Source organism: Aquila chrysaetos, chromosome 22, assembly GCF_900496995.4.
Source record: "Aquila chrysaetos chrysaetos chromosome 22, bAquChr1.4, whole genome shotgun sequence".
Lineage (NCBI taxonomy): Eukaryota > Metazoa > Chordata > Aves > Accipitriformes > Accipitridae > Aquila > Aquila chrysaetos.
In genome coordinates, this window is record NC_044025.1 from 2921888 (window position 1) to 2935688 (window position 13801).

A 13801-nucleotide genomic window follows, 5' to 3' on the forward strand; every position below is an offset into this window, starting at 1 on the left:
GTGAAAACTGGGCATCTTAATAAAGGGCTTCTGCCTAGTAATTCACAGTTGATCCTTAAAACTCATTAAAATACTGGCTTCATAATGAACAGGCTGTATGTGTTAAAAGTGTACCGTCCCAGACTGATATGCATACATGTGTATGTTATCACTGTTGTGGATATGTGGTAGCTGATTGCAGTTAGCTTTTATTGAAAACCTTGGTTTAGTTCAATTAAACATTAATGAGCATTTGGTACTAGGATTACACCACAAGCAAGAGTCTGAAAAAGCCTTGGGTTAGTGAAGTGAATAAAAACAAGCTGAGTGCTTGTCAGTTGGCTTTTTGTCTCTCCAAACACTTGATCTGATAGTTCCATAAAACATCCTTCTGCAGATAGCAGTCAAGCCTAATCTTCTTGAGAACATTCCTAACCTGTAGAAAACAAGTCATCTTAGGAAGAAAGATTTTCCTTGTACTTTATTTGGAGAGTTACTCTCCTTAGGAACCGTGTTCTAGCCCTGTATCTAAATGCTTGGTATGTATGTTAGAGTGAAATGATTTTTTTCAAAATTGGATTTTTAGAAGGACCTGGGTCTTAGCCTGATACTTGTGAGTTCTGCACATGCCGCAGAAAGGCACCAAACACATTGTAATACCCAGTCCCATGTGCACTCCTGAGCATAGTCTCTGTCGCAGCATTCCCTGAAGGGGAGGAGAGGCTTTGGTTTGGGATGCTGTGGCCAGCTCTCCTGTGGCACGGTGAGTTTTGTACCTCTGTCTGAGGAAATGGCACTAATGACTCCTGGTGCCTCGGCAGCGGTTTGCCAACTCTTCACCTCTGCTTCAAATCATCCTGTGGACAGCTAGAAATGGCAACATTGATCTCTCCAAGAAAGGCTTAGTTTTTGGTTGAACTGTTGGTGGTACCTTGGTCATTCAGGTTGCATTTCTAGACTTGAAGCATCAGAAGTGGCTTTGGATCCAGATTTTCGCAACTGTTTCTCAGAGGATTGTTACCGCTCTTTTAAAGGCAGTTGTGTGAAAGACTGAACAATTGCAAAATGTTTCTGCTTTGTCGTGTATCATTGTTCTTGATCAGTTCTGTGCAATTGCGTTTAATCTGGAGAACTATCTTTTTGAAAAATAGTATTTCACAAGGAAAAGAAAACTAAAAGCAGTTGAACCTAAGTTGATGAATACACACACTGTATTACTCAGACATCACATTCATTTCTAAATAGGAAATCATAAAACCATGGACTTCAACAATCCTATGTTTGCCTCATGCTAAAAGGTGTTAGGATAGAAAGCAAGCCCTGGTGTATGCTGTCTACCATCGTGACTGTGATCCACATACTTTTTTTTTTTTTTTATGGTCTCAAAATTGTAATCTAAATCAAATTCTTATGAAACTTTTTAAATGACATGTACGTTCTTACTCGCACAAAGTGTTTAAAATACACCATGGATTTCTAATGACGGAATATGCTGCATGCTGCATATGAAATTCCTAAAGTGTTTGTGCTTGATTCAAAACCACTTGCCTGCTATTGAAAACCAAGTGATGCAGTAGTCCAAGCTGTGAAAGGCATTTCAAGGTCCATTCTCAAGCTGACCTGTTCAGTATGTTCTGGAAGATGATACAGGTATGTTAGAAGAGGGGGAAAAAAACCCAAACCACCAGCAACAACAAAACACAGAACCATGTACTTGTTGAATTCAAAGGATGCTTTGCAGTGTAGCCTTTTAATTAGGTTGGTTATTGGTAACTTTACAGCTCCTTGGAGTTTTCATCTCTCGGGGGAGGATAATGATTTAGTTTGTTGCCAGGAGATGGCAGTAACAGATAAACTTTAAAAATACTATTTTGTGCATGAATATCATTTGAACATCTTCTGTTTGTCTGTCACTTTCTCCCTTGGGAATTGTTCATTTCACATCTGACATGTTCATGATCTTTACATTTCAAAAATTGCTCAAAACTGTAAGCATGCTGTTAGCAGTATATTCAAGTGCCTGCGTGGCTACTTTGTCCCATAACCTTTCTTTAAGTACATGGTTGAAATAAGTGCAGAGTTACGGTTTGCTTAGTGCTCTTTGACTAAAAGCGTTTTAAGTTTCCCTCGTCTAAGAAGGTTAGTACACATGTGATGATTGTATTACCAAATTATGCCAGTTAGGCAAAATTACACTTCTCAGCTTTGGAATGAGAAAAGCATCCAGTAGATGGGTACCTGTTCGGTATGGATCCCATCATCCCATCTTTACTAGAGAGAAAGAGCAGATTTTTGACCAAAATGTGCCTAAGGATAGCTGTTCCTTTGGTTGTACAGACAGTTTATTTGATGAACTTTGCATCATTCATTCGCTCATTCACCTGCAATCTTTGAGGTGCATGAGTAAAGAATTTTACACCTTAAAAGTGCAGCCATTGAAAGATTTGCCTGTCATGAGTGTGTCTTGTGCTACTGGCTTTTTTGGAACCCAGGCATAGCTGGAGTGTGTTTTTCTTCTAACAGATTGGAATTAAGGTCATCTGTAAAGGTTAGTTTGATGTGTGCCTCTGCTCTTCTGCCACGCCACCCCTGATTAAAAAATGCCTTTCACATGGAAGGGACAGGACAGCATCCTTGTACCTCTGGGAAAGCTGGAAGCTGAAAGTTGGTGCACTTGTCATTCTGTCACATTTTGCAGAAATACTGTTGGCATCAGGGTGTTTTCCTCCCTTTTTAATAATTTCTGGGTCTGCTGGTTTAACTGTAACCTACTTTGGTGTTTACTCCTAGTTTCTTCTAACTTCTTCCAAACTTTGCAGTCATTCATTTTTATATTTAATTAGTAACCTTGAAACGTAGCTTGATAATGATTGAACTGAATTATCAATTCTGTTATTTCTTAGCACTGTAGTCTCTTTTATTACTTAATGATTTGACTGAATATCCCCACGAGGTAAATACTAATACACCTTTAGCCCTGCACGACAGTACCCATGCTGGGAGGATAGCGAATGAACTAACTTAGTACTCTGGAGAGGGAGGGGAGGGTGATCTAAGCTCAGATGTTGTATAATGGCTATTGAAAGAAAAATTGTGCAGTGAAATGGGAGTCTTAAACACCTTTTATACAGGAACCTCAGTGTAGTTCTCTACTAATACAGAGTTTGCAGTTATGGTGGTTAATTGCCATATCCTCTGCACTGTTTGCTTTGGCAACTGCAATGCTTTTTTTTAGAAAATTCTTCCTCTTCCTCTTCAAAATGTAATGTGCTCTGTGCTGGGAAAATACATAGGGGACTGCGTTGTGCGATTACAGCACTATAGATGTACTAGACAGTCACTTGCTTGGCATAAGCTGATCTTATGTTGTTGAACACAACTATTTTGTGCTGAAGTCTAAAATAACTGTTAGATCTGTTCCTGTTAAAACATGGTGTGTGTGCCCTGTTCATACTTGTAACCTTCAGAATCAGAGAAATGTTTACTTAGCAGACCTGTGTGTTTTCTTTAGTTTTATCTAGTGGTGTCCTCCACTTTGCACTATGAATTAGTTTGTCTCCTTGATAACCAAGGATTCATGATTTTAAACTAATTCTTGAAAATGACCTTGCAATGATTACATTTTCCAGAAAAACCTTGAACTGTTTCAAATCGCATAGCATCACAGTAAGATAAATATATCCTAAGTAAACAGTGTTTAGAATCTCAAAGTTGTTATTTACTAGAAAGATTGAGATTTGGCAGACTGGAAGACCACTTTTACAATGTATTGAAATGCCCTGGTATTTTCTTCAAACTGCTGATGTAGGAGATGGTGCAGCTTAAAGCTGCTCTGAGACATGGTATTGTTAGGAGAGAATTTGCTGGTTTGGAAGTGTTTGGACTTGAGACCCACCAGTTATTTGGACCTTGTTATGTTTCAGTTACTTGAATCTGTTGTTATGGCTTGTATTGAAAAATCTGTGTAAACACAGTTTACATTGTAGGAGCTTCCACCACTCTTTAAAGCCTTTTTATAGTTCTCTAAATTACATAGGAGAAATGAACAAATGCTCTTCAGCTACATGTATTGGTTTCTCCTTTCTATTGCTGTTCATTTTTACGAAGGCCATGCCAAATTTAGTGTGCAGTGGAGGACTATATGAACATACTTCTTAATTCCTTAAAAAATTAACAGTAGTTCCTTTGATTTTTCAGGACTATTTGAAGCCTAAACTAGGTTGTCATGAGATAAAGTGGAAAATTAAAAAGGTCGTCATCTCCTAGCTTGAAAGATTTTTTTCATGCTGGGCCAACTGGCATACATTATTCATGGAAATGAAGTTATTCTAGATCTCTGATTTAGTGGAGTTTTTGGGAAAGGAAAATTGCAGGTCCTTTGAAATAAGTAACAGACTTACCAGTGATTTTTGTGGGACCAATGACACTGTAGTTGGAATATGAACAAGAGAAGTTTGATTGCTATTTTAAATTTAGTGCAAGTATATTATCTAAGTGGTTTCTATGTATGTACCTTTACTCAACTACAATCATATTTTTAAATCTAACACCCTCAGCAGGAGACAAGATCTAGGCAAAGACCGTAAGCAAATGCATGCAGTGTTCCACCTGTTTTATGTCTTGATAGATCTGTGGTGGCAGCTTACTGTATTCATCATCTTTATTGATGTGCTTATTCCTTCTATTAGCTTCAGCTTAAGTACCTAGTGCTTTTGGATAAGTATTAACTGATATTTATGAAATAATATATTGCAGCACATTGCCTTACATAGACCTGGATCAATGGGCAGGACCCCAATTCTGGTATATATGAACTTCTACTGGCATGTTGAGTGCATTTAATATGCAAATCTAACCCTACCATGATATAAAAGGATCACAGGGGTTAATAAGCTGCTTCTGGTAGCTAGGATCTTTATGATGAAAGTCAGTGTTTCCCCAGTCCACTAACAACTATTGCTTATTGACCAACATACCTTAATGCTGCAGGTGAAATTAGAGCATGAGAGTTGCCCAGGTAGTTGTTATTTCTGGGATGTCTAAGTACTGCCAAAGGGCTTTCATTTGGAGTAATGTTGTTTTACTTGGGAGTTCTCTTGTGGTACATTGCTGAACTCATTCTTTGACCCAGTAAAGCTAGCATTGTCAAATCAGTAGTATGCAAACTCACACATCGCTCCGTTGCATAGAAGGTAGTGTGCCCTGAGGGTGGGAGAGCAGCAGACGCAAGAAAGACGCTAAGATAGTATCTGTTCATATGACTATTGTAAATACATTGGGAAATCTCTGTGAAGCTAAACTAAATGTACTTTGCGCTGAAAGTTATGGTGCGGAAGCTGAGCTGTCCCCTGTCATTTGAGAGTTACTTGACTCCTGCTGATCCTGATGTTTCTTAGCTGATTCTCATACTAGAAACAATTGCATCCATTGGCCCAAAAATAAGTGCTGTATTGAATGTTACAGTCTGATTTACTCAGCTTGAAGTTGTTTCAAAAAACTTGTCCCTCTTGAATTTTTCTCTAGCTGAAGAGAAGCCTCAAAACCCCCAGAGTCTGGTATAAGTCATTCAGTAATAATTTCTCTAAGTATGGAATCTAGTGACAGTAAACCATGAATCGGGATAACTGCCTTGGATGTTAAAGCACCATTTGCAATTAATGAATTGCTGTCAAACTCATTGATTTCCCCTTCTTACACCAGACTGCAGGGCATGGTGTCTCTGGCATATGCTCTACCACCAGAGTCCTGAACAAAATTCAGGCTTGGCATCTGCAGGTTATAGAAAAAGCTTAAATACAAAAGATGTCCTTGCATGTGATGCTAGAAATTTTTTGCAGAATCTTTGCTCACGCTTCTACTGGATGTGTCTGCGTTTGTTCCTGTGGAGTCCTGTCTTCTGCTGAGTTGAACTATCGTTATATGTAAGGGAGTAGTAAAAGAATCAATACTTTAATTTTGCATTACTGCTGCTTAGTGAAGCATCTGCTTGAAGATGATGATCTTTTTCGACCATGTAGCCCAATGCATTACGTGCTCAAAATGTCCAGGATTCTGTGCTCAGGAGAAGCAAAATGCTTTCTGCTGCTTGTATACTATGCTGAATTTTGGTTTGCGCTCATTCTCACTCTGTGGAATTGGGACAGTCCAGTAGGCAGACTGTACTAGAAAAGGAGTAAAGTGTTAGAGATGTTTTGGTGTACCTGTTTGGATTAATTTGTAACTGGTGCTTCTGCGTATGATAATTCAATTATCACACTGCTCCAGTGCCTTAAAGCTGTGTTGGCTTTCTCCAAATGTATTGCAAAACTTGTTTAGTAGTTTATTGTGAAGTGATTGACATTTTGATTGCCTTTATTTCTTTATAGAGCAAGGCTTAGATCACATAGCAGAAAACATCCTTTCCTATCTTGATGCCAGATCGCTCTGTGCAGCAGAGCTGGTATGTAAGGAATGGCAGAGAGTCATCTCTGAGGGAATGCTATGGAAAAAATTGATTGAAAGAATGGTACGCACAGATCCACTATGGAAGGGACTGTCAGAAAGAAGGGGTTGGTAAGTACCTTGACCATAACTAAATTCACCTTTTGCAGTCTTCTCCTTTACAAATTTCCCTAATCATGAGCTCTGCCAAAAAATAAGTTTATAGTAAATTGGTATCACTGAGATCCTTATCTCTGCTATGGACTAGTAGTGGTAGCTACAGTGAAAGCTGTCAGCTCCCATTTCTACTTTGGCTCTGTCCCCTGTCCTTTTGTGCACCAGTGTCTTTCAACACTAGCTTTCTTATGGTAAGTCTGTTTGCAGTTTGCAATTTCTTTTTTGCAGGGAGAACAATTAGAATCGGCTCACAAAAACTAGCAACAACATGTTTTGCAGGGCTTTTTCTCAAGCAAAGTCTTTCCAGTAAACTTTTTTTGCTTAAAATGTAAAATAGCTCATTGGGCTGCAGAAGCCTCTCTCAAAGAGAAACCATTTATATTTGTGGCAATGAAGTTTTTCTATACTTTACGAGAATCTGAAGAGGTGAGGTGTTCTGCTTTAGAAACCTGTTTTTCTGTGCTCTCTAGTGGTGTGCCTAAGAAAATGCAAGGCATATTGTAGAGAGCAAGAGGACGACACCCTGGTGGCTAAAAGCTTTATGAAGCAGTGAACCCTAATTTGGAAAACCATAAGGAAAACACCTGTTATCTTTTTAGTCTTGGACATTTTAAATACAGCTGTCATTGTAAAGTCAGAAGAGTTGTAACACCAATGCTAAAAATTCTTACAAGTATTCTGTGAGAATATGTCATAAAGTTTTGTTCTGTGCAGATTTTCAATTCCTTTAAAGTCTGGATTCTTTGTGGTACATTGAAAAGTATGTTTCTGTTTTTTTCTAGGGATCAGTACCTGTTTAAAAACAGACCAACAGATGGCCCCCCAAATTCATTTTACAGGTCCTTATACCCAAAGATAATACAGGATATAGAGGTATGTTTTCTGATATATAATATCTGCAGGAGAAATAATGTTGCATATTGTTAGTGTTACAAAGGTGGTGCATGGTGGAGCAATGAAGCGTATCATATGTATCTGTATCACTACTACTTTGTGAGCTCTGGCTCTTCACACTATGTAAAAAACACCCTTGGCAACTTACTGCCACAGTATGTGCATTAACTTTAAGTGTTTACACCACCCTTTCTGCATTTAAAGATTTTTGGAACCTTCTGGGACTATGGATTTTAATTAAATTGCTGTTTTAGGACACGCGCTACTCCATGACAATTCCACGTATTGCTGAATGTTCTAATATATTGGTTACACTCACTTAGAAGGTGATCTGAGGGTTAATGCCTTAAACACCAATCATTTAAAACGTTGCTCATTTAGTAACTTATTACTTCTAAAGTGGTGACTGTTGCAAATACAGCTTTCTTCACATTATGGGATTCCCCCCCACCCCCCTTCAGTGGTTTGATGAGAACAATAATCAGTCCTACAATGATAAACCCCTGCAGGGGTGTCCGTGGTAAAGAAACGGCAGAAATGACTATTCTTTTCTTTGATATAAAATTTTGCTTATCTTGCTTATGATTTGGGCTTGCTCACTTATTTTAAAATGTTTCTGATAAATTAGGATAATCTTAGTATTCTGCCTACTGGCAGAAAATCTGTCTTGCTCAGTTTGCTGTGTACCCACCACAAAACTCTTAAATTGTACCACAGACTGTAATGGATTTATTTCAACCACGTGACAGATGTGTAATTATTGGTCTGAAATTCACTAGTGGGGAAACACATGTTTTGATGTTTAAGACAGATGTGAACTAAGGGAATCGTTCTGCTCTGGCAAATGTGAATTTGTGTTGCTTGGCACTCAGTAAACAAAATTATTCAGAACTCTTAACATATCTGTAAAATGTATCTACTGGAAAACAGAATCCAGTTTTCAAATATTTTTTATAACCCTTGGTACACAATTTATAAACATTTAAAGATAAAGAACTAAGCATGAAATGTAGCCTAGGTAAAATAAGATCAAACTCGATATTTATTTGTGAGCTGAATGATACACATTTTATTATTTGAAGGGAGATGTCTTATCTGTGTAAGGGATGACAGAGAGATATTGCAATGACAAGAAGCCCATGGGATTAAGGAGAACTCTTAATGTGACGTTTTCTTGCTTTCTGCAAAATGCTGGCATAATTCAGTAAAGAAAATGGGCAAAAAGCAGTGGGAAAACCTTTGTGTATAGCACTGAAAGAGTTCAGCATTATTATAACTCACATTTTTAAAGTTACTTCTTCATTTGTTTAGGTATAAGTGGAACATCTGTATAGGAATTCTTATTAATAGAGATGGGAGTATTCCTTAGAGATGTTCTGAGGACTTTCTGAGGCCTTTTGAACTGTCACAATCTGCTGTTTAGTACTTTGATTCTTTAAGTACAATGCACAGAAATGAAGCTCCTGAACTAGACAGTTCTTGCTAGTATGAAATAAGTAGGAAAAAACCAAAACCCTCATGCTTCTTTCATCACCAGTATCAATATTAAATGTAAAAAATTTTCAGTCTCTAGATATCTGGGAGTGGGGAAAGGGTATGCCACTAAAAATATATTGTAGTAATGAACATAATCCTTAAATAAATAAATTTCATTAATTTAACAATAAACATATTAAAGCCTCAAATTAGGAGAAAAATTTGCAGTGCACAGCCTGAAAGGTGAGGGCTCATGTATTCAAAATGGATAGAAAACACTTTGGTGTCTGGGAGTCAAGAAACACGGATTTATAATACTCTTTTGAACCCTAACTTTCTTTCAGAGTTTCAACTCACAAATTTTTATTTTTCATTATATAATGCTCAGGTGGATGATGTGATGAATGTAGAATATGCTGAGTAAGGGGTTATCTCGTGACAAGCTTTGAGATGGAGCTGGAGTGGTAGAGCATGCTGTATGTAAAACATGCTATGCCACTAGTACTTAAAAATAGTAATGTGGGTAAGGAGCGTGGGAAAAGAGTTGTCTTTTCTGTGGTGTACAAAGAGTAAACTGTAAGCTGTTGCCATAGTTTCTGCCCACTCCAAACTCCCTGGCAATCCAGCTACTTTTACATATGATTTCCGTGGTTTCTATCTAATGCTTATATCCTGAACGATGTTAAATATTACTGGGAAATGCAGGGAACTCCTGTGTGTCTCAAACTCAGATGGAGGGAGGCAAGAATATGGAAGCAGAATTAGGGCCGTTCAGGGAAAATCTCCTGTAGGTCTGTACTTTCCATTCCGTGCTTGTGTCTATAAACCTATGAAAAACCTTTGGTCATTAGTGGTTGTCAATCATTTGGGGTAGAATTTAAGGTATTGGCAAATAACCTCAATGCTGTCCATGGCCCGTGGATACTTTGGTAGAGCAGTAAAGCTGAAAGGAGCCAGGACCTCTCAGCTGCGGGCTCTTGCCTCTGAACTTCACTTCAGCAAAAGTAAGCGTAAGCCTCTGTTTGCCCAGATTCTGGAAACAAATGCATCTTTGTCCCATCTTCTAGAGCGGTGAAGTCTCTCTTTGAAAACTAATGGCTACTTCCAGAATCATCACTGCTCAGTTTGTACAGGCAGTGCGTTTCCCACTCCTGGTTCTTCAAAATTGCTGAACGGGAGGGGGAAGGCAGAAGTATGGGGGTATTGTGCCATGTCAAATTTTTCCCTGTTTACATATTTCCTTCAAGCCTTCTGAAATATTGCTGTTTTCCAGGCTTCCAACCTGGAGTGGGCTTAGTGTTTCTGCTAATAGTCAAGGGTCCAATAATTCTTGTACTTCTAAAAGTCTATTACAATTTTTCTAATAAATCACCCTTTAAAGCACTTTTCACAAATTGCTTCCCTAAGGGACTGTCAAAAGAAGCTTTTAACACTGTTTAAAAATGTAGATGGTGAGTAACAGTAACAACAAAATTAGCTATAAGATTAGGAGCACTTCTTAACTTGTTCCTCCCCTTACTCTGTTTTTAAGCCTGAAGTCATGCTCTCCCTCAGTTTTGTACTTTTCCCATTCATTCATTTTTCAAAGCAATGTGCAGAAGGTCTTAAATATGACTTTCATCTTAGCTGTGATGAAGAATTTTGTATCTCTGAATAACAAAATGTTTGTTCTTCAAATATTTGCCTGGACCTTTAAGAAGATCTTCCTGTTTCTGTGAGAGGGTCTGAGTTTAGGGAGCTAGTGATGAGCCAAAGGCTACGATATTAGCATTTATATAATTATGTAAGTATTTTTATAAGACATTTATCTTGTGTTCAAAGGACTTGATTTTTTAATACACTAAAATATATTTGATGTAACACAAAAATCTTGTCGTTCAGTATTTTACGTGTGGAGCACAAAGATTAACGAAATTCTGCTAGACTGTTTCTAATGATAAGAGTTATTAATTTACTGCAGCTGGTACTAAATTGGGTTGTGGGTAGAGATGAGCTTAAAGGAGAATGCACTCTGTCCTTTGGATTGACTGACAGAATTTGAAAAGTAATCCAAAACCTGAATTAACAATTGGAAGGAAAAATGAGGAATGATAAATAGCAAATTTGAATTCTTTCCCTTGGGCTCTATTTGCATTTTGGGTCAAAAGTCCATGCGACCACAAAGTGTTGTTAGCTGCAAGGTAATACAGGCAATGATTTGGCAAAGTGAGGTTCCCTTGCCTCTCTGAAAATTTATTAGTGCCAATATCTGTTTATTTCATGCCAAACACATTTTAGGAACATAATGTCACTTCTGAAATCATTGGATTTGAAAATAAGAGGACATTTAGAGATCTGAAACCAAATTCTTGGAAAGAGGTAGTTACTCTCCACCTCCACTGTGAAGCCAAATATTTAATTAGGTTTCATTTCACAAGAGGTGGTCCAGTAATTTTAAATGTCTCCAAGTCAGATGTTGAATTGCCAAGCTTCTTTACGAGCTTTTTTAAAGGGAAAACCTGATTTGGGACTTATCCTAGAAACCTGAACCTGGGTTTGCAAGACCTTGTTTATGGAGATGATCTGGTTGGTGCAGGGTATCCTGTGCCCAGGTGCAGTCTCAAAGCATCGTGGGGAAGGTCAGTCTTTTTAATGGGACTGTGTTAATCGGCATGCTGCCAGGATGGGAAGTTTAGTACTGCTGATTCCAGAACCCCAAGTCCCTGGATTTTTTCCATATTATTTGTGAAGCTTGGCCAAATCTTCTGTTTTCCCCTCAGGATTAGCACAAGTATCTATTTCTTGTGATGAGTTGAGAAGGCTTATTTCACAAATGTTCCCCTTATCTTTAGGCACGTGGCAAGTGCCCTCATCTTGTTTCCATGGAGACTTAGGTCCACCTAATTAAGATGAGAATTAAAATGTGATTTTGCTGAAGACTTTAGGAAAATGTGGCGCCAGGCCATCAGATAAACACCATGTGTTCTTCTGAATTTTGAAAAAGTTCAGATTTTAGGACTGGAACTGAAATTTTAAAGCCTTGGGAAAATTTGAAAAGGGGAAGAATTCAGCTCTTGCCCTAAGTCACTGCCAGCATTGGGAGATCTTTGTTTATGAAAGTTGCAGTGTATAATGTCTGGGGGAAATGCGTTTGTTTAGTACTGTTCTAATTATGATGTTGGAGAAATTTTATGTGCGTGTGTGTGGAGAATCTGGTCAGCATTATATGCCTAGAAATTTTTTCAGCCAGACTTTGAAATCTCTGCTCCACAGGCACTTTCCAAAAGGCATTTCTTAAAAATGAAACCGGCCAAGGAAAGGAGAGAGTTTTGAGCGGCAGGGACAAAGTTCTTGTGGTGCATGGCACCGATTTCGGCTCTCATGTCTGAACAGGGCAGATGACTCCTTTCAGATGCCTCTAGCATGGGATGGATCCCTGGCTTGGCTTTTTTTGTTCACTTTGCCCGCGTCACACCTACTTTTTTCCACAAACGGGCAAACTCAGACTGCCGGTTTTCTTCTGCAGATTTGAAAGAGGGATTTATTGTTCCCGTTTGAGTACTTTGAATGCCCTGTGCTCAGATAGGGGCTGATAACTACCTGTTTAAATAGAACTTTGTATTTTTATGGGGTTGTGCATAAACTTAGCTGTTGTCTCCAATGGAATCTAAAAGGTGCAATAATTTTGTTTTTCAGCAGCATTGTTCTTAGTCAGGTGTTGTGTATAGTCCAGATGCATGTGTCATTGAAGTGCCTCAGAGGACCTCCCTCTGTTTTCATTGCTGTTGGCTTGTATTTTTAAGATTTCCTCTCCAGGTCTGGAAGTTACAGCAGTACTTCTCCTGTATCGCTTTGGTGTGAGCAGGGGTCCATTTAAAGTTAGTATATTTTGATCCTGTGTCTGTAACTTGAAAGCTTGAAATTTTACTTTTAAGTGCGTTAGACCTAGTTGATGGAAGTTGGTGGCAATGGGGATCCTTTAAGAGAAAACCAGCAAGACCCATCAGTGGGTGTTACTGTGATCATGGCAGCTGCAGAGATGAAAAAGGTTTTCTTCATCAGATGCTGCCCTTGTATCTCTTTGGGGATCTCGCGCTTTGTGGCTGCATTTGCAGAGGTGCTTGATAGAGAAGACAGACCTTTCAGGGAAAAGCAACTGCTTTGCTTATCTGCATCCTCCTGTTACAGGTTCTCCTGAGTAGAAGTTGAGAGCGTTCTTTACTCCCTCCCCGGGGAAGCAGAACAACTGTACCGGTCAGACCAAAGATTAGCACAGCATCCTGTCTCTTGACAGCATCCAGAAGCAGATGCATGGGGCAGAGCACGGGGACATGATGCAGCTACATGTCGTTTACATGGGAGTAATCAAAGTCTCTCATGTCCTGCCTCTGCAGTGTGTTCTTTCTCCCTCAAGTCAGGCACTACCTCCATCCTGGGCAGTAAGATAGTCCTAATGCTGAATTACTGTTCTTTAGGTCTGAAACTTCAGTTTGTTGCCTTTTTTTTTCTGATTTGCCTAAGCGCTCTCTGGTGTATAACACCACTTTGACACTTAAAGAACATGCTGTCTTTGCTTCATGCTTGATGAAATGGTCAGTATTATACTGTCAGCTTTCTCCCAAAGTAATTTCCTATATTCCTTGTATGTCAGTGGCCTTTAATGCAGTTTCTACAAGTCGCGTTCTCATCCTCTGTTAAGGCATTAGCATATTCCACGGTCCAGATGTGTCTTGTTCAGCACTGTAAGTTCGATCTGTTCTTTTTAAATGTGGCTTTAGAAAGGTTTCAGCAAAGCTGCAGCAAGACTTGGGAATAGTTTTACTTGGTGGACCTTTGAGCAACTTTGTGCATATTGGATCAATAGCATGCAGAAAGA

General features: G+C 38.8%; 1 protein-coding gene across 6 annotated transcripts in view; it reads left to right on the forward strand.

Annotated features, from left to right (window-relative positions):
* The window catches only part of FBXW11 (F-box and WD repeat domain containing 11), a 78045-nt gene that overhangs the window by 45352 nt on the left and 18892 nt on the right, over positions 1-13801 (forward strand). For all 6 annotated transcript variants that reach the window (XM_029997930.2, XM_029997927.2, XM_029997928.1 and 3 more), the window contains 2 exons: positions 6345-6531; positions 7359-7449. In XM_029997930.2, the coding sequence (XP_029853790.1) occupies positions 6345-6531; positions 7359-7449 (278 nt within the window). The remainder of the gene's footprint in view (positions 1-6344; positions 6532-7358; positions 7450-13801) is intronic.